This window comes from Camelus bactrianus, chromosome 7 (genome assembly GCF_048773025.1).
Source record: "Camelus bactrianus isolate YW-2024 breed Bactrian camel chromosome 7, ASM4877302v1, whole genome shotgun sequence".
Lineage (NCBI taxonomy): Eukaryota > Metazoa > Chordata > Mammalia > Artiodactyla > Camelidae > Camelus > Camelus bactrianus.
Window position 1 is genome coordinate 57998688 of NC_133545.1, and position 24189 is coordinate 58022876.

The 24189-nt window shown below is 37.7% G+C and overlaps 1 protein-coding gene and 1 long non-coding RNA gene across 6 annotated transcripts in view; one reads left to right on the top strand and one right to left on the bottom strand.

The window, feature by feature from the left end:
* The window catches only part of LOC105082574 (uncharacterized), a 149363-nt gene that overhangs the window by 83645 nt on the left and 41529 nt on the right, over positions 1–24189 (top strand). For 2 of the 4 annotated variants that reach the window (XR_012508194.1, XR_012508193.1), the window contains exon 2: positions 5578–5670. The exons of the other annotated variants lie outside the window; for them this stretch is intronic. This is a non-coding gene — a long non-coding RNA (uncharacterized LOC105082574). The remainder of the gene's footprint in view (positions 1–5577; positions 5671–24189) is intronic. 4 annotated transcript variants of the gene reach the window in all.
* UMAD1 (UBAP1-MVB12-associated (UMA) domain containing 1) overlaps positions 357–24189 on the bottom strand; it is a 195503-nt gene continuing 171670 nt past the window's right edge. For both annotated transcript variants that reach the window (XM_010972168.3, XM_045508531.2), the window contains one exon: positions 357–2313. In XM_010972168.3, coding sequence (XP_010970470.1) covers positions 2056–2313 — 258 coding nt within the window. In that variant the 3' untranslated portion in view covers positions 357–2055. The remainder of the gene's footprint in view (positions 2314–24189) is intronic.

A 24189-nucleotide genomic window follows, 5' to 3' on the forward strand; every position in this document is an offset into this window, starting at 1 on the left:
CAGTTTTAAAAGTGACATTGATTTATATAAGTTAAAATGGCCACTTTCACAATTTTTTTTCATTAAAAATAGATCATTAAGACTGGCTCTTACAAAATTGGGACGATGGGGATCTACTTGGAGATGGTCACATGATCTCTCCCAAATCTCTCCAGTCTTAGTAAGCTAGTGATCTACCATTTTCAATGCTGTTCTTTAAAGTTTACACATAAGAGTAAGTTTCATACATTTCTCTGCACTACAAAAACAATGTACTTAAGCCTTAGCTTCCTGAAGAATCAGTAACTGGCACTCAGATATGAATAATAAATGCAAAGAAAACCATTTTTCTGGATCTGAAAATAATCAAAATATCAGTTTTTTAAAAATTCATGTTTATTTAAATATAACAATCTTTTATAGACAAATGAAAATACTTACAAGTATCTTTATAACACAGTAGACATACATATGAATGAAATGTACAAGTATTTTAGACAAAATTTAACACATATATTAGACAAAATGATGAAATGCTTACATTGGGCTTTAAGATACATTAACATGGATATTGAAAAGATGTGTTCACAAAAACTGCTACAAAATGTTCACATTTGCCTTAGTAATAAGTTAGATTTCCTAGACATGTTTTATGAAAACTATGTGAAGATCTAATTTATTTTATAAATAAATTCATAATTTATTCACCTCATACAGTAACATTTTTGTAAATGAGGCATATTTTTGTCAATAGAAATGTTCCTTTAACTTTTAAATAATATAGCATTTTTATTAAGACCATGCCACATTTATTAAACAAACATGCATAACACATTGAAATTTGAATAATTCACGTAACTTTATGCACAGTGTTCAGTTTTGCTATGGCACTCCCTCTTTGTGAAAATGTTTTTAAGATTTGGCACAGAATCAGTAAATTCTATTGCTACTAATCAGAACAAATATGATTTAAATATTCCATGGCATAGAATACACTATCACAGTTTACCTCTTCCCTTTACAATTTATTGACCAATGGCTGTTCCTTTCTGTTTTACTTGGAAAAAATAATAGATATTCACAAATGACAAGTCATAGCTAGGTGTTTTGCAGACACTCTTAATTGGAAATGAGCTGATTGCAGCTTTTCTAGCAGGAAAACATTTCCATCTGCATTGTGGCCAACAGATTTCTCAATATGGGTGTTATCAGCAATAATCTGCATCATCATGAGATGTTTTGCTTCAAGAGGCAGAGAGGTTGAAAGGAAATGTGGATGTCTTCATAAACTGGGAACATATGTGGTGGGAGAGCAAATGCCAAGTGAGGCAGAAGCAGGGAAAGTTCTTTGGGAAGCTGGTGAGAAAGCCCAACCTCAAGTAGCAAAAGAAAAAGGCAGGGACCCAGGATTCCTTCAAGGGGAAAAGGGCTGCCATGGATTTAAGGAAACTGAAATCTATCACTCTCACTTGAAAGAAAGCAGCACCCAGAGCATTCTTGTTACAGCATTCTTACATCAGCAGACCACCACTGCTTTTTAGGAAAAGGTTTATATTTCCACATCAATGTCTAAATCAAGACTGATGAAATTAAGCTCACTGGCAACTTTTTCCCCCCTGACTTCATTCATAAACACAGTGGAAGCAGAAAGAGGATAACGTTAATTCAGACCAGAGGAGAGAACTCACACTCACTCTAAGCTTAGGCTTCAGAGTTGTGGTAACTAAGGGAAAACGCCTCAGTTCTTTTTCACAGCTCTTCTAAGATAAATCTGAAGCGCTGTATTTTGAGAGACCAGTTGACAGAATCTACTCCTTTCATAAAACCTTGAGAACCTAATTTTTCTATTTATTTGAGGGAAAGGAAGTTGATCTTAAGTTCAATTTTTATATAGATATGGTTTATTTTTTAAAAATAGAGCCATGAATGTAATATTATTTGCTTTATGATCTTTGCACTTCTGAGGCCCTTTGAAGGACTTTCAACAGTGAAATGGCAAAGAACATCCAACAGGTTAAATAAAATAGGCAACCTTTTTTTGTTTTGAAGCTGTTAAGGTGCAAACAGACATAAAGATTACGAGTCATAGAGCACTGAGTTTTCAAGAGTGAAATCATACCAAAACCTTGATAAGTTTTCGCTGACATCACAGGAGAGTAAGTGGTCAGGAAGGTCACTGATGGTGCCCTGCACGGCCAGCACATGTGGGGCCAAGGTGAAGGGTACGTCGCTCAGAAGCTCGGCCATCAACGAGCTGTTTTCCAGAGTCTGGCCTGCCTTATTATCCGTCTCGGGGCTTGCTACAGTCACACTGGATGAGTTTTCTTTGCCGGTCTAAAAATACATGTATATTTAAGTCATTTAGACCTTATGGACTTTGAGGTTAGCTGGCATTAATATATCAAAATGTGGTATTAACATATCAAAATGATTGAGAAATGTGAAATATATAAATATTCCCAGATTAGAATGCAGCTATTTACTTACTTGAATGATACATCATCTATATCTCCACCAGGATTTGACATGAACTCTAAGCTCTTCTCTGACTCAGACTGACCACCTACGGGTCCCTCCAATACAAACTGGCACTCAAGCTGTATTCCTAGCCCAGGTCATGTCCATGAAGTCTGTCTCTGCTTTCCCAAATCTCATGTATGCTTTCAGGCTCTCCAGAATCCCCAGATTCCCTGTGAAATTTTCTATCAACATAGTCCAAAGTGACCTTGCCCACTTCAGAGTGGTTATGGGGAAAATTACCCAGGATATTATTTGGCATTTTTTAATGTATCCTTGCTAGTTGCTGTTTCATATGCATATATCTTATCCCCAACTAGAATCCAGGGTCCTTGAGGGCAAGCGATCTACCTCACACATCCTTGTATTCTCTGCCTTGAATACTTCACTGCTTCACCCTGATACACACTTGAAATTTACCTCTAACGTGAGTACCGTGCACCAGAAATACTGATTGCTTGACCTTCACTGGAACTAAAATGCAGTGTTACCTAATTTCTTTAAAATCGGTGTATCTTGCATACAAGGGTTTCCCAAAAGACATGCAGCGCCAGGCTCACTCCTCTCCAGTCCCACTGCCTCCTTGCGTTGCTCCTGCACACCCAGCTGTTCCTGCCGCAGGCCTTGGCTGGCCAGTCCCAGATAAACATGGGCTCCTTCCCTCCACTCCTTCCAAGCGTTGGCCCACATGTCACCTTCTCAGTGAGGCCTTTTCTGACTCTCAGTTAGACTGTATGCTGCCCCATTACCTCCTCCACTCCAACATTCCCCATCTTCCTCTCCTGCTGTGTCCTCTGCAAAGCCTTTTAGTACCTGGTTATATGCTATAGAATTTATTCTGATTATCATCCCTCAGAAGCTTAAGGAGTTTTTGTCTCTCATGTTCACTGCTGTATCTCAAACGCCAAAATGAGCGTCCACCACTCGATAAATACTGAATAAATGAAAGCAGATAAGATTTTTGTCTGCATAGGGCTTAGATTATAATGATTATAAATGCTGATAAATTTGTATCTCTAACTCTAGAGAACAATTTTCTGTGTTAAGAAGTAACAATTTTATAATACTTTTTGTTGAAGTGTAAAATACAGACAGGAATGGATACACCGTAGTGGACACCTGGCTAAATTTTACCCAACAAAACACTGTGAGCAACCGGTACTCAGATCAAGAAAGAGAAATGACCCTCCAGGTGCTCTCTTTCAGTCACAACCTGCTCTCCACCCCCTCCATCACCATCCTGACTTCCAAGAGCACAGATTGGTTCACCTATTTTTGTATTTTAAATGAAGGTAATCATACCGTATGAGCTCTTTTGTTTCTGGCTTTTTTCCTACTCAACACTAAATGTGTGAGATTCATCTGTATTGTTGCATGTGGGATCAAAATTTTTTTGAAGAACGTATTTTTGCAGAGGAGATCTATTCTGACTGATGTCTTAAAAGAATCATTCTGTTGCTGTGTTGATGGTTGGCAGTGGCGGGAGACAGGGGTCAGGGAAGGAAGAAAAAAGACCAGCTAGGAAAGAGAGATTGACTGTGATGTAGATTAGGGTTGTGATAGTAAAGGTGAGAGAAAATGGTTGGATTTTGGACAGACTTTGAGGATAAAGCCTGGAATAGACGGTGGGATGTGACAGCAAGAGCTGAATCAAGGATGAAGCTAAAGTTTTGGGCCTGAGCAGCAAAGATGGGGTTTCCACTTACAGGGACAGGAAAAGAGTGTTGGGGGAGTGGGCTTGGGTGGGAAGGTCGAGTTCAGTTCCAAGAGGTACAGCATGTGCTTAGCAGGCACGAGGTCCTGGGTTCAATCCCCAGTGCCTCCATTAAACTAAACAAACAAATCTAATTACCTCCCCCACCAACAAAATGAATGAAAAAAAAAAAGTTCAGTTTTGGACATTTCAAGTGCCTGACAGATACCTAAGTGACGCTATTAGTAGGCAGGGGGATGTAATTTGATTCTGGAGCTGGATGTGATCTGTTGGAGAAAGTCGGCTTGGTGTGTGTTTAAAAGTGGATGAGAGGAAAGAAAGTGAAGGCAAACACGAGAACAGACTGTTGCCTAGATGTTATGCTGTAAATGGGAAAAGAGATATGGGCCAGTAGCTGGAAAGGAAAGGGAAGGTGGGGGTCAGGAGAACTTTCTTTTGATTTTTCTTTTTGTTTAAGTTGGGAGAAATAATGGCAGTTGATATGCTAAAGAGAAGTTTCTAAGAAAGGAAAACTCCGGGCAGATTCTGTAGCGAAGGAACTGCTCCCTGCACAGGCCTTCCCCAGTACTTAACACCGATGCTCTCAAGAAATACTTGTGTAGTGAACGACTCTGAATGAATGAAGTTACCAGGCACATCCCTATCAGGAGGTGAGCTTGGTATCTTACAACTTTATGTGAGAATAAAACACCAGGGTACTTTTCTAGGATATCAGCTAGGACAAATGGAACCACACCTGGTTATGACAAAGCTTATTAGAAAGGCTCATGTATGTAATGAGTGGTCAGAATCTCCCTCCTGAAACCTGACTGGGACTTAAATATTCAGCGTCCCTGGGTCCGCTGAGAGCACAGGGATCAGTGAGTAGTGATGCCACAATTCCAGCCGCTTTAAAGGGCATCACCATACGCTGGTTTCCTCAAGGAAACCAATCCAGGGCTTTGGCTATCGTGGAGCAGCACGGCAGTGTTTTAAGAACACAGAGTCTAGAGCCAAACTGGGTACAGATCCTGCTTATTAATGAGCAAATGGCCTTGGACAAGTTATCTAACATTTCTGTGCCTCAGTTTCCTTAGCTGTATCATGAGATCAATAATAGCACGCATTTCATAGCATTGTTATGAGCAGGAACTGATGTTTGTAAATAAGTAGAATAATGCTTAGCACATGTTAAAGTCAGTGAACAAATAAGAACTTTAGGAATGTCAGACCCCTCTTGGCTTTAGGTCAAGTCCATCCATTTCTTTTGTTGTTGACATTCACTAGTGGTCCTCTCTTATCTTGTCTTCTCTCAGAATCCCACCGGCAAATGTTCCCTAGGTCTGCTGATCTCATCCCTAATGGAACTTTCTTCTTTTTCTCCCTAGAGTACAGAATGTTCTCCAGCTTCATCAGCCAAATCATCTCCTTTCTTAAACAAAAGCATTCTTAAAAATCTCACCTTCTCCACTAAAAAGGAGGTATGTTACCCACAGCATTTCATTTTCTAAACAGACAATGTCTAAGGTTTAACTCTCTGGCAGCAATATTTATTCTTTGGTTCATGCTTTTATTAATCCTCTTCCTTTCCCGTACAAACCATTCTTAAAGGTCAGAGCATAATTCCTTGAAGACAAGACTATGTCAAACTATACCTAGTATAATACAGGGACTGAGACAGGTGGTTTCTTGTTTAAGCTCTCCTGCTAAAACTGCTGTATGACCTGAATGGGGTTGCTTCTCCCACTTGGGCTGCAGTTCTCTAATGTGTAAAATGAGTGGTGAGGGACAAAAACAGTGATGATGACAGCAACTTGCATATATTGAACACTTACTTACTTTGTGTCAGGCTCCATCTAGGCAGTTTAAGTATTTTAACTCATGGAAGGCTTTCATCAGTTCTTTAGGGCGTGTTCTCTTACTAGTCTCAAGTTAAAACAAGAGGACATTGAGGCACAGAAAGGTTAGGGAAGTTGTCTCAGGTTACACAGCTAGGTTGCGGTAAAACTGAGGATCAAACTCCATGATCCTTAATGCTCTATATTCTGAGATCCTGCACACTACAGCCATGTTTTGGGTAGACTGGCTGACTGAATGAACAAAGCCTTGAAAATTAAGGACACAGTATTGGAAAATATGACACTTCCTAACACAGCATCTTGGCTTAATTTAGAAGGAAAAAGACTCTAATATCTTTCACCTTTAGGAAAATCATTAAGCTGACAGATCTTAGATTGGAGAAGGATGGGAAAGCAGTTGTAATTTGAGACATTGATCCCTGGAAATGAATCTACCAGTAGTCTGGATAAACACTGGGGAAAACACCCTGGACACTGAAACACGATTGTCTATGAGTTGATCATGGTTGAAATGCAGAGACAGGAGGGTATGTGGCAATGCACTCCAGGATTCTTTCTACCTTTGTATATGTCCGAAAACCTTCCATAATAAAAAGTTTACAGCAGTTAAGTTAACTTTAAAAAATAACCATGGACATAGTGTTCCACTAAAGGCCCCCTAGAAGGATCTGAATTTCAGCTGTGCTGGATGTCTTACTCCAGCGTCTCTCTCTTAACAGTTGGCTAGAGTGCAATGTTACAGTCTCCAAGGAGGCTGGCTGCCCTCTTGGCAGCAGGGTGAGTGCCATGATGCAGCTGCTGTTGGCATGCTGAGAGCTGGAAGGGGAGAAATTATAAGGCAAAACAAGAGTAAGGCACAAAGAAAATGTGAGTCAAAATTCAAGGACCCCACACCCACTAACCCTGCTCAAGAACTCTCCAGCTTGGCAGCCAGTGGAAGCAGAGGTGGGGGCTGAGGGCTGAAACAGGTGCATGAGTTCCCCTGCAAAAAGCAGACTTGTCTCTTAGACACAGTCTTTCAATTTTTTTATTTGCATAATGAAATGGGTCTTTAAAAGGAAGAATGAGTATGTTAACCACAATGGAGCAAAAAGAAAAGAATCAATTAACCTTATGGTTAATAGCCAAGTTTTAAAAAAAATTACTGCAAATATTATGTTCGTAAAGCATATTCGTTATTTTTGTGATGAATTAATTCTGTTCTCAGCAATGCTGCTATGATAATGTTCTTGAGTATAAGTTCCTTAATATAAGCTAGCTTTAATAAGCTTTTTTTCAAATTACTGTTTGCCTTTACATGGTTTAAATATGAGTATACCATGTCAAATTTGGTTTTTAATTTCAGGGAGAAAACAAATTTCCTTATCTGTATCATTACAACCAACAAAGTTTACAACCAATCAGCTGTTTTCATGTTTGTAGAAAAATTATTTCTTGTTCATCCGTTAACCTGTTAAAAAATGGACTGGCCAAGTTTATCTTGGGTGCCTCACATCCTATTATCTTTGTTTCAAATAATTCAAAGTGGTTTATAGGCACTATTCCTCCCTTTCTTGGAGAGGGGCTGTAAAAATTCATGAGGTTCAATCTGTAAAATCTTCTCAGAGCTTAGGAAAAAAACACACTCCCAGAATACAAGGCACATAACACTTTTCAGTAAAGGCTTAGAAAAATGAAGTCACTTCCCTGGAGCAACAGAAGGTTAGTGGCATCCCTGTGAACCTCGCTCTTGGGTCTTTGAAAGCAAGGAAATGCAGGTTTAAGAACAGACTACTATTTTTCCTGGCACAAAAGCCCCTCTAACCACCAGGAAGTCTATTAAGGGGCGCCAACTTCGCAAACCCGCTAACAATTTGGAAACTTCTACTTGGCCATACCCGACTAAAGGATGAATGTTTTATTAATAGGAACATCACCTATATTTGGCAACTTTTAAAACCTCCTGCTTTTTTTCTGCAACCAGTGCCTCAGCTAAGTCGAGATAAAATAGTGTCCTATAAAAGCAAAATATTGAAGCATTAAAATTTAGAAACCAGCCTTAACCCCAATAGTAATAGAACCTATTAAAAGAACATGAAACCAGGTATAAAACACCCAGTAACACATTCAATTTACATGCAAAGAAGGTAGCTCCATCAAGCACATTTCTAGGAAACGAGTTACAGTAAGAAGTAGTATCAAGCTCTGGCCGTCTATGCCTTTACATTCTAATGTCTATAAATAAAAGACATGTTCCTTTGAACAATAGCCTGAACAGGCAACACTGTCACTTTATCTCCCCAGATAACTACCCATTCTATTCTGGCTTCAGCTGGTATCTGCTTGCATTACCTCAGCGTCTTGATGGGGGTGGGGCTGGGGCAAATCTGAGTCAGAAGCATCAGGGGACAAGAGGTTAGGAAAAGGTGAGTCAAGCAATGGCACAGTCAAGACAGTACTCAAGCGTTTCATGTCTTCTAAGAAGCTACTTGCTAATACATGTCCAGCTAGCTGATGGAGGCCAGAGGACTGGGCTCTTCCAGCTACAGGAGTCCTAAGCTATAGTCTCCTTTCACTTGGGAGAAGTTACATTGCAAAGGTAGAGGCTGTTTGCTATTTTTCTGCAAATCCCGACTACCCAGAACAGTAGTACCTGCACATAACAAGTGCCCATTAAATATTTCTGAATGGCCCTGAATCTCTAGGCATAGCAGACTTGATTTTTTTCTCCCAGATTCCACATTTTAAAAAAATTGAAGCATAGTCAGTTACAATGTGTCAGTTTCTGGTGTACAACACAATGTCCCAGTCGTGCATATACATATTCATTTTCATATTCTTTTTCATTAAAGATTATTATAAGATATTGTATATAGTTCCCTGTGCTATACAGAAGAAGTTTGGTGGGGTGTTTAAAATCTGTTTTTATACATAGTGGCTAACATTTGCAAATCTCAAACTCCCAAATTTATCCCTTCCCACCCTCTTTCCCCTGGTAACCATAAGATTGTTTACTATGTCTGTGAGTCTGTTTCTGTTTTGTACGTGAGTTCATTAGTGTCCTCTTTTTTCTTTCTTTAGATTCCACAGATGAGTGATATCATATGGTATTTTTTTTTTTCTCTTTCTGGTTTACTTCACTTAGAATGATGATCTCTAGGTCCATCCATATTGCTGCAAGTGGCACGATTTTATTCTTTTTTTATGGCTGAGTAGTATTCCACTGTATAAATGTATCACAACTTCTTTATCCAGTCATCTGTTGATGGACATTTAGGTTGCTTCCATGTCTTGGCTATTGTATATACGGCACATCAAACTTGATTTTTAAATTAAGGGATTGGGCCAAAGAAACAAACAAAAGCCCAGGACACTTTACCACTGATACAGATAAATTAGGCAGAAGAAAGCTGAATTCACTGAAAACTTCTGTGTTCCTAGTGACTTGGGCTCCTAGATTAAGGATACTGCATATTTCAGTAGCAAATTAAGAGGCAAGGTTAGAAAGCAGGTATTTTCTTTGCTCCCTTTCCTTTTTGATGTCTGACATCATTTCAGTTTACATTTTGGCTCATGAGTTTTGTTTCAGTATTTGTTCCCCTTTCCTCTTCTTTCTTTTTCCCTCTGTGTTTCCACCTGCTTGTGCTTCCTGCTTCTCCCACCGTTCTTTGAAAAAGAAAAAAGTTCTCCTGACTTCCTCTTTTCAGAACTCCAGCTGAATATATACAAGTGCAGAAGGGGAAGCCAGCCGACTGTCACTCGCTTCTGTAATCTGTTCCATGTATTCTTGGAAAAGTGGCTTGACTGAAGTTGGAAAATGTGTACTAGCCAACGAGTGTGGGGCAGAAGTAGAAAGAGGAAAGAGAAGCATTTTAGGAAATGAACCAGCAAGAAACAGCATGTTCAATGTGGGACTGTTTTATACTGGTTTTGAAAATACAAAGGGCTGTTCCAGTAATTTTTTAAAAAACATTTTGAAAGCTTAAAAAATTCATTATCTTTAACCTTAAGTTGTCCAGAGAGCTCATATTTTCCCAGTAAGCCTTCCACACTCATTCTTGACAGCACTGATTTCACCCTTTCTCTTCTTCAGCCCAATAGCATCACCTTCCTCCTTGCTTTCAGCAGGTCAGCTAGCCGCCTACTTAACAGAGAAAATAGGAACCGTCAGCCGAGGACCTCTACCTGCTGCACCCAAAAACCTTACCTGCGTTTGAACCCATCTGTGCTTCCTTCCTGCCACAGTGGGCACGGTGCCCACCTCTTATCCAAAACTAACCCGTTCCCAGTGCTCCACATCAATCTCCACATTAGAAGGTGTCTTCTGATTGGTCATCTTTCATGGAGTCAACTCACCCTTTACAGAAAGTTCTTCCCAAATCTCTATGGCCCACAGCCATCTCCCCCGCTGAACTCCCACACTATCTTTCTACTTTGTTTCACAGCCAGGCTGCGACCATGGTTGACACTATCTGCTTCATTCCTCACCCACTGCTATCCGCCTTCTCTCTCTGCCCCTCTACTGCCACTGATTCCTCCAAGGTTACTCTTAATCACTCTGTTGCTAAACTCAGAAAATGATTTGAAATGCTAATCTTAAATGATCTCTTTGTTGCATTTAAGACTGGTGACTCTGAGGTTTTGTTTCTTGGCTTCTGTTGCCACTTCTTAGTTTTCGCCTTCTGTGTCTCTCTCTCTCTCTATTTGCCTATTTCTGAAATATTGGTATTTTCCACTGTCTCATTTCTGTTCCTTTATTCTTAGTCTCTGCACACTTCCCTGGATAAGCTTATCCATATCCACAGAGCCTACTGCCCCACTCCTCCACTCCCCCACAGTAAACAGCAGATATGCGCATGTGTACACACACCCCACCCAATCTTAAACCCAGATTTCTATCTATCTCCAGCTCCTAACCCATATGTTCAAGTCCTATTAAACATTTTCCCCGGACAGTCAACAAGGATCTTAACCTGTACTAAACCTGGCTCTCATCTTTTTCCCAAGTCTTCCCCAAACATAACGCTCTTCTCATATTTTCTGTATTAGTGAAGGTCACATGGTTGCCCAACACAGAAACCTGAATTATCTTTGACGTCTCTCTCCCTTTCAACCTCCTCCATCCAGTAAATGACCAAGTCCTACTGACTGTGATGTTTTTAATGTCTCCCCAAGTTCATCCATTTCTCTTCAGGTGCAGTGTCATTCTCTTAGTGCAGGCCACTAAGGTCCCCTGCCGTGCATGTTACTAGGGTGTCCTGCATTCGCCTTTCCCCCTATAAACATTCTCTATATCACTGGTGAGATCTAAAACACATGCCCTTCCTTGCTTAAAACTCCTCGATGCCTTTGGAGAAAAGCACAGACTCCTTATCAGAGCACATAAGGTATGAGCTGGCCCTGCTGACCCCGCCGGTTTCTTTTATTTCCATTCACTAAACTCTTCATCCATCTAAGCTGTTGCTGTTACCCAAACAGGCCAGGCTCTCTAGCTCTAAGCCTCGTCTTATTTTCAATTACTTTTGCCTAAATTAGGGCATCTTTTCTCTTTTTCTACTCTCTTCATCTTGCCTGTTTCAACTTGCCTTACAGGATGCACATCAGGACTCCTTTAGAAAGATTTCCCCAACTAACTCCTTAAACCTGGGCCATGTCCCTGTCCGTATGTTCCCTTAGTCTGTGCATACCTCTCTGATGATATATATCATACTGTAGTAGAATTAACTGTCACTCTCATAAAACTATGGGCAGCTAAAAGCCAAGGACAATAAGATTTCCTCTCCATTTCCGTAGCAATCAGTGCAAGCCTTGGCTCATTATAGGTGACCAATACACGATTACTGAATGACTAAATTGAAAGTTTTCGTAAATTTTATATTCAAATTTATTCAGAATAAGGTAGCAGTTAGTATGCTGATCCTGGATTTCTGCATTTGCTTTTTCCTAACAAGATTTTACCGTTTCACATTATCAATGACATGCGATTCATGTCAGACAGAACTTGAAACTAGTTTGAGACTCTAGCTCTATCTATTTCTTGAAGAATGAGATGAGTTGTTCTTGACTTGACAAATGAACAACTTCACAAATACGTCTCCCGAAGGAAGTTCAACGAGGTCCTGCCACAATAGAGATGAAACTGTTTGTTTGGAAAATACATTTACTGTAGACCTTACCAGTCACTGAGAGAAGGACAGAAGCTAACTGTATCTACTCCAAATTCCCCTTAATCAATTGTCTGAGTCTGTTCAGGCTGCTTAGAGTGGGTGGCTTATAAACAACATGAATTTATTTTTCATGGCTCTGGAGATGGGAAGGCCAAAGTCAAGGGACCAGGAGATTCAGTGTCTGGTAAGGCCTGCTTCCTGGTTCATAGACTGCCCTCTTTTCACTATAACACCAAACAGCAGAAGAGGCCAGGGAGCTCTCCAGATCCTTTTTTATAAGGGCCCTAATCTCATCCGTGAGGGTTTTACCCTCATGACCTAATCACCTCCCAAAGCCCCTACCTCCAAATACTCTCACAGTGGGGATTAACTTCAACCTAAGAATTTGGGGGGGAAGCACGTTCAGTCTGCAGCATCAACCTGCCTTGCCCAGGAACCAGTACTTCTCTGCTACTGTGTGGCACAGTCTGAAGGAGCTGCAGTGTGGCCTGTGCTTGGGGACAGGGGTATGGGGTACAGTGTCAGCAACAGGGTGGCGGGACTAGGTAAGCATTGTAAGGGAAGGAAAGCCTCAGAGAAGAGAGCTGAACAGGAGGGCAGGAGAGGGGATATGTAGGTAAATTCCATTTATTTAATTTCTGTTCACTGCTGTTAAAGAAAACAACTTCTTTCTTTGGTTTCCATAAAAAGGGGTTTTCTTTAAGCACCTTGGCCTTCTGCTCCACCCCCATTTCTCCCCAAGGAGGCAGACTGAGTTACCTGGTTGGCAGAAGCCAGCCATGGGTCCATGTTTCTACACAGGGGAGACTGAACCATCCAAGGTCCTGAGGCCTAGAGAACGTCTGTCTCCTTCTCTCTCTACTTGGACTAAGGGGAGACAAGTACTAGAGTAAGAGCGTCCGCGGCGCTGACTTAAACTTTCCCCACAGGTCTAGCTGTGGCTTACTGGGGGCACGAAAGTCCATTTTAGCTACTATGCTAAGCTGCCTCCTCCAGCCTAGGCTGTATCAGTGAAAAGGGCACCATCTTGTTTCTCTGTTGGCTCTTTGGTCTTATTTCTCCACCTGCCCAGGATGCAGGTGAGGAAAAGGGGTGCCTTTATTAGGAGAGCAAGGCCCCCTCAATTTCTACTTCCCAAAACAACTCCATTTACACTGAAAAAGAGAGGCATATTAAACACACCCAAAAATAAAGACAAACAAAAAGAACCAAGTCAGGTAGATATTAAATGACCTGGAAATTTAAAATATAACAAACTCATGTTTTTAAAATTTACTAAGCTCTGTAATGCTTGAGGAAACAACTTATTGGTATGATTTAGCAGCTTGATAATTCAGTTAGATCTGTGAGATCAGAAAAGTTCTAATCAGAATCTTGGAGAGATGGCAACTAACATCTGTTTCGTGCTTTACAGGGTTTCTGTAATAGTCTCACGGGCGTTACTTAATTTGAGCCTCACTGACCCACTACGTTTGATAGGGAAGCTGTTTCTGTTCTCACCTTCTGAGGCTCAAAGTTTAGGGACCACCTAAGGTCACCACTACTAATTGCAGGAGACTTGTACTCTGAGTCTCCTGACATACAATCCAATGCTCCCCTTCCAGTGTAAAGGCCATTATCCAGAGAAATAATTTTAAAGCTTACTTGTCTGATTTTTTTTAAGCACTTAAGTTGAATAATTTCTCTATGGAAAAGTGTTATCTGGGGTAGAGTTTGAAGTTCCAAAAATATTGACTGTGCCATATAGAAACAGAGTTTAAAGTAATAGGTCAACTAAGCATCTTATTACTAGGTTAAATCCACCTAGCCAGATAAAATATGTAACAGCTTATTACAAAACTGTAGCATCTGATCAGACCGAGGTTCCACAAGGGCTAAGGCTTTGGTGCACGAATTCACTAGCTTGCTATTTACACCACAGGTCTAAAGAACTTGATATTCCTTATTAGTCACACTGGATTCTACTCAGCTTCCCATTTATAGAGCTTTATTTATTTTAAATATCTATTCAGCTTCTTCAGGATGCAGTGCAACAAGATCATATTTTTCCCCAGATAATTTCAAAGGAAAACAATGAAAAATGATCTTGCACATCTCCTCAGCACATTGAATATTAATGTCACTCTAATGATTTTCATTTTGTAAAACAATAAAGTACTTCAACTGTCTGCATATACAATAAGAAAGAAAATGGAATACTTTCTATTTTTAAAGCTAGTAAGATAATATATTTATATCTGTTAATATATAATTAGATATAAAAACAAATATTTACACTTTTATGATATTGACTGAATGGAAATCATAGCATAGGATACTAGCAGGAAATACAAAATAGCATAGGATACTGTCAGGGAATACAAAAAAAAGTAAATATAAAAATATTAAGTAATAGCTACATGCTGGGTTTTTTTTGGCATATGCTTTGATAGAATGAACATTTAATAAATTCATAACCTAAGTATAATATATATTTTTAAGAATAAACATTCAGATCTCAATCATTTTATGTTTAGCTTTCTGTCTTCAGACAACAACCTTATCTGTTTTACTGTTCTTTAATTGCAAAGTTTGTATTTTGTCACTGTTTTACCATTATTATGTAAACACATAATTTTAGTGTGCACTTGGAATTGTCGTGCCCATAGCCAGAATTCAAGGACAGTTATCAGTAAGATTTCATGTTCACCCTGCATATAAGCTTCTTTCTAACCTCAGGAAACAATTCTTTAAGAAATAGGGACATATTTGTTAAGAAAAACCTTATTTCCTTTGTAATTTGAATCTGATGTGTGGAATGGTCCCCACACTTGGAAATATTATAGTTGGTGAATACACAACTGTATGTCTTATTATCCAGATGCAAGTTTAGGGACATGCATCATACCCAGTTGAGTCCAGACATTAAGAAGGTCAGCTAGTGAGAGTCCACTCAGAGGGCATCTGAGTGATAGTGTAACCCTAGCATGCTGCACCTAACCCAGCACTCCAGTAGAAAAATAATGTTTGGAAAACCGAAGAGGTGAGCAGCAAACTGTGTCACTTGACCTTGGCTCTCATTTGCAAAAAGGTCGTGTTTCAAAATAGAAGATAGGATTGGAAAAATAAATACAGCTGTGTTTTCTCCGCCTCAGTGTGAGAAGGAAGGGGCAATTAGGAATGGCAGGAGGCTGAGTCCCTTCTTGGCGCAATCAGAGCCCAAAGAGAGTGCTATTATTATATCTGATGGCTAACTTGGGATAATATATATATTTAATTGTGGTAAAATACACAGCATAAAAATGGTTAAGATGATAAATTTTATGTGTAAAATTCAATGGCATTAAAAACATTCACAGTGTTGTGCAATTATCACCACTATCCATCTCTAGAATTTTTTTTTTTTAATCATCCTTAACAGAAACTTTGCCCCATTAAAGAACTCTCCATTCCTCCCTTCCTCAGCTCTCGGTAACCACTCTACTATACTTTCTATTATTTTGCTATTCTAGGTACCACATAGAGATGGAACCATATACTGTTTGTCCTTCAGTGTCTGGCTTATTTCACTTAGTGTAACATTTTCAGGTACCATGCATATGTTATATCATGTATCAGAATTTCATTCCTTTTTAAAAGGCTGAATAGTATTCTATTGTGCACCATATTTTGTTTATTCTTTCATCTATTGATAGACATTTGGGTTGTTTCCACCTTTTGGCTATTGTAGGACAATATTTTAAGCTAGAGTAAAATCAACTATGTGGAAATTCTAGGAAATAATCCTAAAAGGATTGTCAGGATCCAATGAATAGAGGAATACAGAATATTTAATGATGTAGAGTAAAGTTAGCAAGAGCCTGAAGTGAGAAGAACATAAACTGTAGTTCCTGTTTATTTTGAATTACAGATTTGTTTAGATAAAATAAATTTGTTTGTATACTTTTGAAATACTTTGCTTTGTTTTAAAAATTATAGTTAAAGGGAGCATTGCCAACTTAATATTTTATGAATGAAAATCTGAGGATAACTGATGCTATTTCAATCCTGTTTGAAACAGCTCCATAACCTAAGATGTTTCACCCACACTGGAACTCTATGCTGTAATTCCTTTTTCTGTGTTTGTAAGGGTACAAGATATCATTACCTGCTGTTGGGGAAAGATTACTCAACAAACTAGAGGGTGAATAATGCTAAGAAATGATTAAAAATAAGAAGCCACAATTGTATCCAAAAGAGTCATGAGAGGAAAATTTAAAATGCACATAGCTTGATAAATTTTAAAAAATTTAGTTTAAAAGTTTAATTTATAAACATTTTAAATGCCTCAACAGAACGACACACTATATGTATATATGTAAGTCAGCTTGGAATTTCTCAAAAGATAGTAATACAAAGTGGGGTTACAAAATGCTTTCAGATCAACAATAGAAAAGTTGATAAATGTATAATCAATTCTTTGAGTCATCCTTTTTCAAGATTCCTAAGTTTTTAGGGAGGAATAAGGTAATTATCAGAATACATACTATTTCTGGTACAAATGCAAAATTAATCTGCAAGACTTAGTAAAAAGAGCAGTAGATCCAAGTCCCAAGGACTCCTGCCTCTACTTAACCCCTGTTAAGCAAATCATTTAATGTTTCTGTGTTTCAGTTAACTCCTCTGAAATAAGAGATAATTGGACAAGATGATCAGCTCTAAAGGGCCAAGATTCCAAGGAGACTTAGACTCTAACTCTTCTGTACTAGTAAAAATTCTTAAAGGAAATATCACATAAATCAATATAAATGATAACTGTAGAAAGAAAGTACTAACTGATGGGTATATATAACTTAAAAGGATACTTCAAACGTTATGAAAAGGATTCCTACCATGGAAAAATACCTAACTTCATTCTGCTCTTGATTATAAGAAACAAATACTTAGTGGTCAAATCTTCTAATACATCATGGCCTAAAAATCACCATTATAATTATTAAGAACTCAGACTATATCAGGCCAGTGAGTCCACAATAGAGATGAAATCCTACATATCTGCAGTAAATAGATGTAGGAAAATTATTATTATAACATTAGGATTATAATCAGAATAATAAAATTAGATAAAACATTAAAATTATCTTGAATGTCAGTACCTGAAAAGGGCAAATTAAGTTGTACAAGCTGAACTTGGGTAGAGAATCTGAAAGATACCTCAGAGCACTTTCAAGATTGCTGGTGTAGGTTTGTTATGGGGTATTTTAATTGGAAGTATCTCCAGGAAATCTGGAGAGCTGTGTTAATCAAGATTTTTTTTTTCTTCCTCCCATAAATAGGAAGGTGACAAGGTAGAATTTTCCTGACGTTAAATAGCAAAATCTGGTAGAGAAGGGGAGTAAGAAGGATATATGTATATGAAAGAAAGCAGTTCACTGGCAGTGGGAGTGACTGGCTATCAGAAGTGAAAGTGTGAGTACAGGCCATCTGCTAAGTGACAGAAATGGAAGATGAGATGTGGTAGGAAGAGCCTAACATAGTTCCTTTTTGGCCACCAGGCGACTTTACCATGGATCAGCTTGGTTTTCATGATGGCCAACCAACCCAGGAGCAAGAGGGGCCTCCTGAAAGATGGGAGGAAGAAGCAGCAGCATGTAATTCTAGGGCCAGCCTTTTGCATGGTGGTTCTTGATCTGAGCACTAGTTTTCAAAGGTCTGGTGTTTCACCAGGTTCGAGGTACTCAGTTTTCAGAACCCAGTATGAATTTTCCTTTTGCCTTTTAGAAATAATTCCTCTGGCTTCCACCAACAAAGTGGCCTAAAAATAAACACCTGTCATTTCCAAAAGTGCTCTTAAATGTACAGCTTCTATACTCAAAATCCAACAGAGCTCTATTTTCCCTCCCATGTCCTCTTTGCGGGTAAGTTGATGATGGGAAGTCCTTGAAGAAACTAGATACTTTACAGTCTACCCATCAGGTAGATCAGGGTTTAGATTATGAGCACTGATACTTATTAGTAAGTAAATTATGTTAGTTATTTGTGATTCTAATTTTATTAACTTCATTCTGGGTTAGTCCTAATATTCTCATCATGTATTTACATCCACTGCCACAGATAGTTCACATTTAATTCACATTTAATGAGCACTTATTTGTCAGTCACTGTTCTGAGTTTTTTTGTTTGTTTGTTTGGTTTTTGGTTTTTTTTTTTTTTACCTGTGTTGTCTCAGATAATTTTTCCTTTACGATGTGAGTACTATTTCCATCTCCATTGAACAGATGGGAAGTACTGAAGTGAAGAAAACTTAGTCCAACTCTGGTATTAGACTCTTAAGTGCCATTCTGTGCTGCCTCCCAAGTCCAGCACAGTCCAAGGAAACTTTACTTCATGTCTTTTTAAACATGGTGCAATTGTTTCTAAAGACTAAAAAGTATCTTCTTCAGAAAGGGGTGTAGAATAAATCATATTTCCTTTTTCTCTCAAAACAAAACCAAAAGCACATGGAATGAATGGTAAGATACCAATTTTTTTTTCCAAGGAAAAAACATTGGATGTTGTATTATGGCTCATTTTTATATCCTGCTAGATATGCTAATTCTATGTGAATCTTAGAAACTCTGAAATTATAGACTGTTTAGACTATTTTAATCCCTAAAAGCACCGTTGTGATGTCTGAATAATATATTTTTAAAATAACCTTTTTACCTTAGCCAAATATATTCCAGTTAAGTTTAAGAACTTAAAGTAACCATATACTGTCCTTTGTTCAATGAAGATGACTCTTCTTGAAACACGCCCTCTGTGGTCAGTTTTCTAGGGACAGGGACTGGCTGCTTTCAACTGCCCACATTCTCTAGCTCATGGCACTTGGTAGGCAGTGTCAAGAAGGTGCCAGGTGGCTGGAACCTGGGCTGTAATTTGTTCTCAGGAAACAGAGAAGATACCTTGCCTTTAGCAGGCTCAAACACATGATCTGGGGTCTACTTAACATGATTCTTGATCCAACTATGCTAAGAGATTATATCACAGGCAAGCGAAGAGAATGAGAACATTTCCGGGACTCAATATAGTTGCAAACTTCTGGGTGGACCCTTAAATGTAGAAAAATAGGGAAGTACATCATTGCTATTTATGCCTAAAGTAGCACAAACAAAAGTGGTGCTTTCATGCTCAAAGTGTACAGTTGATTTTAAAAAGGCCCATGAGTGCATTTTTACTTCCTATTTGTTTAATCGCTTTGAACTAAAAACAAAAATTGATTAAAGTGATACAGTCCAAAAGAGAAATTTCATGATGACTGCTTGAAAAGATATTAAAAGACCTGGATCATCAACTAGAAAAAGTAAAACAAATCACAAGTTTAAAAACAATTTAAAATTTCTGAGTAGGTAATCACTGAAAGGAAAACAAAAGATATTTTCACTTGCACAAACATTTACCCAATTTATGCTACTCCTGCAGTTTTTTCTTCCACAACCCCAGAAGTTAATTTGGTTTTGAAAAGAGGACTGTACAGACAATATATATATAAGTGTATGCTTCTTGTGGCATGAGCTTTGTACTATCCCCTGAAATGGTTTACATGAGTTTAGGGATATTCAATTAGTGTAATACATCACATCAGTAGAATCAAAGATAAAAACCGCATGATCATCTCAATAGGCTCACAAAAAAAATCTGAAAAAAACCCAATACCCTTTCCTGATAAAAACACTTAAAAAATTAGGAAATGAAGGGGACTTCCTCAACCTGATAAAGGATATCTACAGAGAAGTCAAGCTAGTATCATACTTGATGGTGAAAAACTAGATGTTTTCTCCCTAAGGTTTTTGAACAAGAGAAGGATGTCCACTCTTACCACTTATATTCAAAATGTTATTAGAGGTTCTAGTCAAGGCAGTTAGGCCATCAATCAATGAATTAACAACAAATGAAAAATAATAGATAGCATCCAGATTGGAAAAGAAGTAAAACTACCTCTATGCACAGGTGATATATTTTTTCTTTTACAGAATTATAGTCAGTTACAATGTGTCAATTTCTGGTGTACAGCACAATGTCACAGTCATGTATACACATTTTTTTTTCATATTTTTCATTAAAAGTTATTACAAGATACTGAACACAGTTCCCTGTGCTATACAGCAGAAACTTTTAAAAAAATCTATACCGGCTAACATTTGTAAATCTCAAACTCCCAAATTTATCCCTTCCCACCCCCTTTCCCCGGTAACCATAAGATTGTTTACTATGTCTGTGAGTCTGTTTCTGTTTTGTAGATGAGTTCATAGTATCCCTTCTTTTCTTTAAGATTCCACATATGAGTGATACCATATGGTATTTTTTCTGGCTTACTTTACTTAGAATGACGATCTCTAGGTCCATCCATGTTGCTGCAAATGGTATTGTTCTTTTTTATGGCTGAGTAGTATTCCATTGTATAAATATACCACATCTTCTTTATCCAGTTATCTGTTGATGGACATTTAGGTTGTTTCCATGTCTTGGCTATTGTATATAATACTGCTATGAAAATTGGGGTACATGTATCTTTTCAAATTAGAGTTCCCTCATGATATATAGCCAGAAGTGGGATTCTTGGATCATATGGTAAGTCTGATTTTAGTTTTTTGAGGAATCTCTGTACTGTTTTCCATAAGGGCTGCACCAAACTACATTCTCACCAACAGTGTAGGGGGGGTTCCCTTTTCTTGATACACTCTTCAGTATTTATCGTTCATGGACTTTTGAATGATGGCCATTCTGACAGGTGTGAGGTGATACCTCACTATAGTTTTGATTTGCATTTCTCTGACAATTAGTGACATTGAGCATTTTTTTCCTGTGCCTATTGGCCATTTGTATGTCTTCACTGGAGAATTGCTCGATTAGGTCTTCTGCCCATTTTTGGATTGTTGTTTGTTTGTTATTAAGTTGTATGAGCTGTTTGATATGATCTTATATGTAGAAAAATCTAAGAAACCCACTAAAATATGATCAGAACTAGTAAGTTCAGCAAGGGTCCAGGATATAAGATCAATATACAAAAATCACCGCAGTCATGTAGAGAATCGGTGCTCTCCCTATCAGAATCCCAGCATATTTCTTTATTGAAATTGACAAGCTGATCCTAAAATTCATATGGAATTGCCAAGTACCCAGAATTGCCAGAACAATCTTGAAAGAGAAGACCAGTGTTGGAAGAGCCATACTTTCTGATCTCAAAACTCACTACAAAGCAACAGTAATCAAGACAATATGGTAATGGCATTAAGGATAGACATATATATTAATGGAATAGAACTGAAAGTCCAAAAATAAACCTGTGTTTATGGTCAAGTGATTTTTTTTTTTACAATGGTGCCAACACCATTCAATGGTGAAAGAACAGTCTTTTCAACAAATGGTGCTGACACAACTGCATAGTCACATACAAAAGGAAACTGGGCCCTTATCACACCATATACAAAAAAATGAATTCAAAATGGATCGAAGTCCTTAAAGAGCTAAACTATAAAACTCTCACAAGAAAAAATAAGGGCAAATCTACATGGCCTCAAATTTGGCAATGGATTCTTAGATATGACACCAAAACACAAGTAAAAAGAAAAAATAAATAAATTAGACCTCATCAAAATTGTAAATGTCTATGCTTCAAAGGACACTACCAAGAAAGTAAAAGGGCAACTTACAGAATGGGAGAAAATATTTGCAAACCATATATCCAATAAGGGATGCGAACATCTAGAATATATAGTAAACTCTTACAATTCAATTATAAAAAGGTAACCCATTTGAAGAATGGGCAAAGGATTTGAAAATACATTTCTCCAAAACAGATATAAATGGCCAATGAGCACATGACAAGATGCTTGACATCATTAGCAGTGAAGGAAATGCAAAACAAAAACAAAAACAAAAACAAAAACAAAAACAAACAAAAACCTCTTTGAGATACCTGCAATGAACTACTTCACACCCATTATGATGATTATAATCAAAAAGTCAGATAATATCAACTGCTGGCTAAGATGTGGAGAAAATGGAACTATCACATACTAGTGGGAATGTAAAATAGTGCAGCCACTTTGGAGAATGACCTGGCAGTTTCTCAAACATTTAAACAGAGTTATCATAGTCCTAGCAATTACACTCCTAGGTAAATACTCAAAAGAATTAAAAACAGGTATTCAAAAAATACTTGTAAACAAATTTCTGTAGTAACATAATTCACAAAAGCCAAAAAGGTAGAAACAATTCAAAAGTCCATCAACTGATGAATGGATAAACTAAATGTGGTATATCCACATAATGGAATACTATTCAACAATGAGAGGAAAGGAATAAAAAGAAATGAAATACCGATTTAAGTTTCAACATGATGGCTCTAGAAAACATTATGCAATGTGAAAGTCAGTCACAAAAGACCACATACTGTATGATTCTACCTATATGAAATACTCAGAAGAGGAAAATCTAGTGAGACAGAAAGTAGATTAATGGTGAAAATTTCACCTTTACTTCCAACAAATTAAAGCTACAACTTCAACTAAAAGGAATTGGTCACAGTTAGTATTTTTATTTTCTCAAACACTTAATCAGACTCATAAAAGAAACACTTCTATTCTCTTGCCAACATATTTTTGAAAATCATAGATGGATATTCATTTAAAAATTTCATTTAAGCAATCCACAATATTTAGATAGACTTTAAATGAATATTGTAGATTCTAGTATATCTGATGTGTTTAAAAAACACTAATATATCTTTGTAAGCTCTTCCCCTACCCTGTAATTAAGTGTCTCAATTCCTTCTCTATTTTACCATTACCTGCATTGAGTAATAGTCATCCTCAGATACATGAGCTTATTGAAGGAAAAAATCAAGCTCTTCTATCTCATTAAGAGATGTCCTTCTGTAACTTTTATTTTCCAAGTTTAATAATTACAAAAATTTATAATATATTTATATTGTTTTGATTGATTTTATACTACCAATAATTAAAGTAATTCAGAAGAAATTTTCACTTGGCCTATGGTCATAGTAATTATACATATATTTTTAATGACTTTATACCAATATTTTTTGTTGCCAAGAAAATGGTGCAGTGATCAATAAAATACTTTCAAGATAAGGGATAAAATTCTTTGGAGAAAGTGAATAGATGGAAATCAGAGTTCAAGTAGAAAAAGGAATGATGGAAAATTTCTGATTGTTAAAGAGCTTGTTCATGTATTTTTTAAATGGATGATGTCATGTCAAATTGCTGTGGGATTTCAATTTCATTAATATATTTGAAGGAATGATGTAACAGTTTTATGTTTAAATGCCAATATTGACAATATGTGGGAAATCTCATCCTTTGTGACTGTTGAAGTTATGATAGAAAATTTTTATGACATCTTAAAAGAAGTCTAAAAACAATGTACCCCCTTATACATTTTTTAAGAATAACTGTTCTAGAATATGTGTACAGAATTGTCTTCACATTTGCTAGATATTGCCAAATTGCTCTCTAGAGTACTTATACAGACTTATACTGGATGTGAGGGTTTTCTTTTCCCCACAACACCACCAAAACTTGGTGTTTTTTCACGTTTTTCAATCTTTCCCAATCTGAATGTGAAAGGGCATCATATTTTAATTTGCCTTTCCTCCCCAATTCTCTCTAACACTCTTTGTTTCAATGTAATGCTTGAAGTCTCATCTTAAATACCATTTCCTAAGAGAGGCCTGCTCTGTCCACCCCATGTTAAAGTAGATCCCCTCATCCTCTTGTTCACTCTCTCATCCCATAGGTTATTTCCTTCGCTATACTTACCATGGCCTGTCGTAATTTTGTCTGTCTGCCTGTTTTTATTTTAGATTAGTTTTTAGTCTGTATCTGCCAATAAAAGGCAACTACTCTGTGAGTGAGGGTCCCTGTCCAGTCAATTGTATATGTAGTACGTAGCAGGATACCTGGCACGCAGCAGACACTCTATAAAATACTGCTGAATGAATGACTGTTGCTGGGCTGAGTAATGGAGTGGTGTT